At 65.8% G+C, this 2,983-nt stretch overlaps 2 protein-coding genes across 2 annotated transcripts; both read left to right on the plus strand.

Annotated features, from left to right (window-relative positions):
- Positions 1-22: 22 nt before the first annotated feature.
- On the plus strand, positions 23-736 carry AURANDRAFT_34908 (hypothetical protein; the record flags this gene model as incomplete). The annotated part of the gene is made up of 1 exon (XM_009044286.1): positions 23-736. A coding segment is annotated over one exon (714 nt), but the record flags the coding sequence as incomplete, so codon positions are not given.
- A 203-nt stretch (positions 737-939) lies between these two features.
- Positions 940-1,953, plus strand: AURANDRAFT_60388 (hypothetical protein; the record flags this gene model as incomplete). The annotated part of the gene is made up of 1 exon (XM_009044287.1): positions 940-1,953. A coding segment is annotated over one exon (965 nt), but the record flags the coding sequence as incomplete, so codon positions are not given.
- Positions 1,954-2,983: the final 1,030 nt, after the last annotated feature.

A 2,983-nucleotide genomic window follows, 5' to 3' on the forward strand; every position in this document is an offset into this window, starting at 1 on the left:
GCTCCACTACAGCGACCGCTTCGTGGCCGTGAACAAGCCCGCCGGCATCTCCGTGCACCGCAACAAGGACACGGGCCGGCGGCGCGTCGTGACGACGCAGCTCCAGCGCCAGTTCCGGCGGAAGGTGTTTCCCGCGCACCGGCTCGACCACCGGACGTCCGGCGCGCTGCTCTTCGGCTTCGACGGGCCGACGGCGGGCAAGGCGCACGACGCGCTCGCGGCGGGCACGAAGGAGTACCTCTGCCTGCTGCGCGGCGGCGACTGGCCCGGCGAGGGCGGCGCGGACGTCGTCGTCGAGAAGCCCGTGAAGGGCGACGACGGCGCGCCGCGCGACGCGCGGACCGTGTTCCGCTACCTCGCGTCGCAGGAGGAGCCGCGCTGCACGCTGTGCATCGCGGCGCCGGCGACGGGGCGGCCGCACCAGATCCGCCGGCACGCGCAGCACCTGTCGATGCCGGTCATCGGCGACTCGAAGCACGGCGACTCGAGGGTCAACCGCTGGTGGCGCGAGGAGCGGGGTCTGGATCGCCTGGCGCTGCACTGCCTCGCGATCTCGCTCGACGACGTCGACGGCGAGGCGGTGTCGCTGCTGGCGCCGTTGGAGGGCGAGCTCGCGCGCGCGCTCCGCGGCGAGCCGCTCTGGGCCGCGGCCGCGGCGCGCGACCCGCGGCTGGACGCGCCGCCCGTGGACGTGCGCACGGGCAGCCACGGGAGTCGGGACGATAAGGTGGCGTAGGGTGCGTGCGGTACGTTGACCAGGTCGAGCCTGTAGAGAGCCTGGACGCCTACATTGACGACACTGTGCAGTTCAGCGAGCAGTAAGAATTCTGCCACAGTCTCCTGAAGTCTTCCTCGAGCTCGAGTACCGAGTGCTGCCGCCGACGCCCCAGTCGCCGCACGACACCATGGCCCTCCGGTCCCTCTCGCGCCGCTGCTTCAGCTCCGCGCCGCCCGTGGGCGAGATCGCCAAGGTCGGCGTCGTGGGCATGGGCCTCATGGGCCACGGCATCGCTCAGATCTCCGCCGCCGCGGGCACGGCCGTCATCGGCGTGGACCTCAACGCCGAGGTGCTCGCCAGCGGCCGCAGGGCCATCGAGACGAGCGTCGGGAAGCTCAACGCGCGCAAGGCGAAGAAGGACCCGGCCTTCGACGCCGACGCGGCCGTCGCGGCGACGCTGGCGAACCTCTCGTACGCGGACAGCGTCGACGCGCTCGCCGACTGCGACCTCGTCGTCGAGGCCATCGTCGAGGACGCGGGCGTCAAGGCGAAGTTCTACGCGGACCTCGGCGGCCGCATCAAGCCCGGCGCCATCTTCGCGAGCAACACGAGCTCGCTCAAGGTCACGCCGATGGCGGTCGCGAGCGGGCGGCCGGACCGCTTCGTCGGCCTGCACTACTTCAACCCCGTGCAGCTCATGCGCCTCGTCGAGGTCGTCAAGACGGACCACACGGACCCGGCGGTCTTCGACCTCGTCGACGGCTGGGCCCGGGCGACGGGCAAGACGACGGTCTCGTGCATCGACACGCCCGGCTTCATCGTCAACCGCCTGCTCATCCCGAACATCTCCGCGGCGCTGGCCATGGTCGAGCGCGGCGACGCGACGGTCGCCGACGTCGACGCGGCCATGATGCTCGGCGCGGGCCACCCCATGGGGCCCATCCAGCTCGCGGACTACGTCGGCCTCGACACGTGCCACTCGATCCTCGCCGGCTGGGCCGCGGACTACCCGGAGGAGCAGGCCTTCGCCGTGCCGCCGAGCCTCGCCAAGAAGGTCGCCGAGAACAAGCTCGGCCGCAAGAACGGCGAGGGCTACTACGTCTGGGCCGACGGGCCCGCGTCGACGAAGCCCACGGGCGTCTCCGCGGACCCGCTCATCGACGAGCGCGTCGCCGCGGCGGCCTAGGCCGGGGGCGCCGAGGCGGCCGCGGCATAGAGGCATAGAGGCGGCTTGTACTGCTTTCTCGCCCGGGTGGATTTTTTAGGGTATTCCTAAAACATCCATTTCTACACTTTTTCACCTTACTAAAACAGCCAATTGAACGCTTCTTACCTTTCTTTTGACTTTCTGCTCCAATTTATCCTAAAATTGCCATTTTTTACCGTCATTGTTTCTCTTTCTATAAAACTACTTGTTTTTTCGAGGTAGTTTAAAATTCTTGGATTTTCAGATTTTTTCAAAAAAAATAGGATATAAAACACAATCCAGAAAGGGTCGGGCTTTAGCCGTGAAAACATCGTGGAAATACCATTCAGGTTTTTCAAAGTTTTTTTAAATTCCAGGATTTCAGTTTTTTATTAGGTGATATTGATACTATACCTTACCGGACGTCCCTGGCGCGGAGCTCGGCTCCTGACGCGGCCCGCGGAGCTTGGCTCTCGATCGGGGACGCTACGCACTCGGAGGCTCTTGAAAGGCTAAAACTTTACTACTAGTAGTACGATCGCAATCGCGTGTTCGCGCCGAGCGCGTCGGCCGTGGCCCGCCGTGCCGGGGATGGCGCGCGGCGGACGCGCCTCGCCGAAGGCTCACGCGTGGCCTCGCGATGCACGGTGGGAGCTTCTCATGTTCAACCGACGCAAGCGCTGCCGCTTGTCGAGCAACGAATCGTAGTGTTACCTCGATCGGCGGCGGGCGCGAGTTTTGCTCGGCCCGCGGTGGTGGAGCGCCGCGGCGGCTTGGCGAGGCCGTTGGCGTGGGGCAGCGACGTCGCGCTGAACGCGGCGTCGGGAGCCCTTGGGGATAAATCTCTCAAAGGGGGAGGGGATGGGGGGGGTAGGGAGCGGCGCGTCTGCGGCTCGCCGCGGGGCAAGTCGCCATTGACGTTCTTCGCCTCGTTTCCAATGATGGTGATCTTATCTTCGCCTGATTTGCCGTAAATATCCGAGAAGTAGTCTCCCTCGAGCACGATCACGTCGTCACCGGTACCTCCAAACACCCCCCCCCGGGGTTGGTTATTAGGGGGTGTAAAACTGGCTAGTGCC

Source organism: Aureococcus anophagefferens (assembly GCF_000186865.1).
Source record: "Aureococcus anophagefferens unplaced genomic scaffold AURANscaffold_226, whole genome shotgun sequence".
In the NCBI taxonomy this organism is placed as follows: Eukaryota; class Pelagophyceae; order Pelagomonadales; family Pelagomonadaceae; genus Aureococcus; species Aureococcus anophagefferens.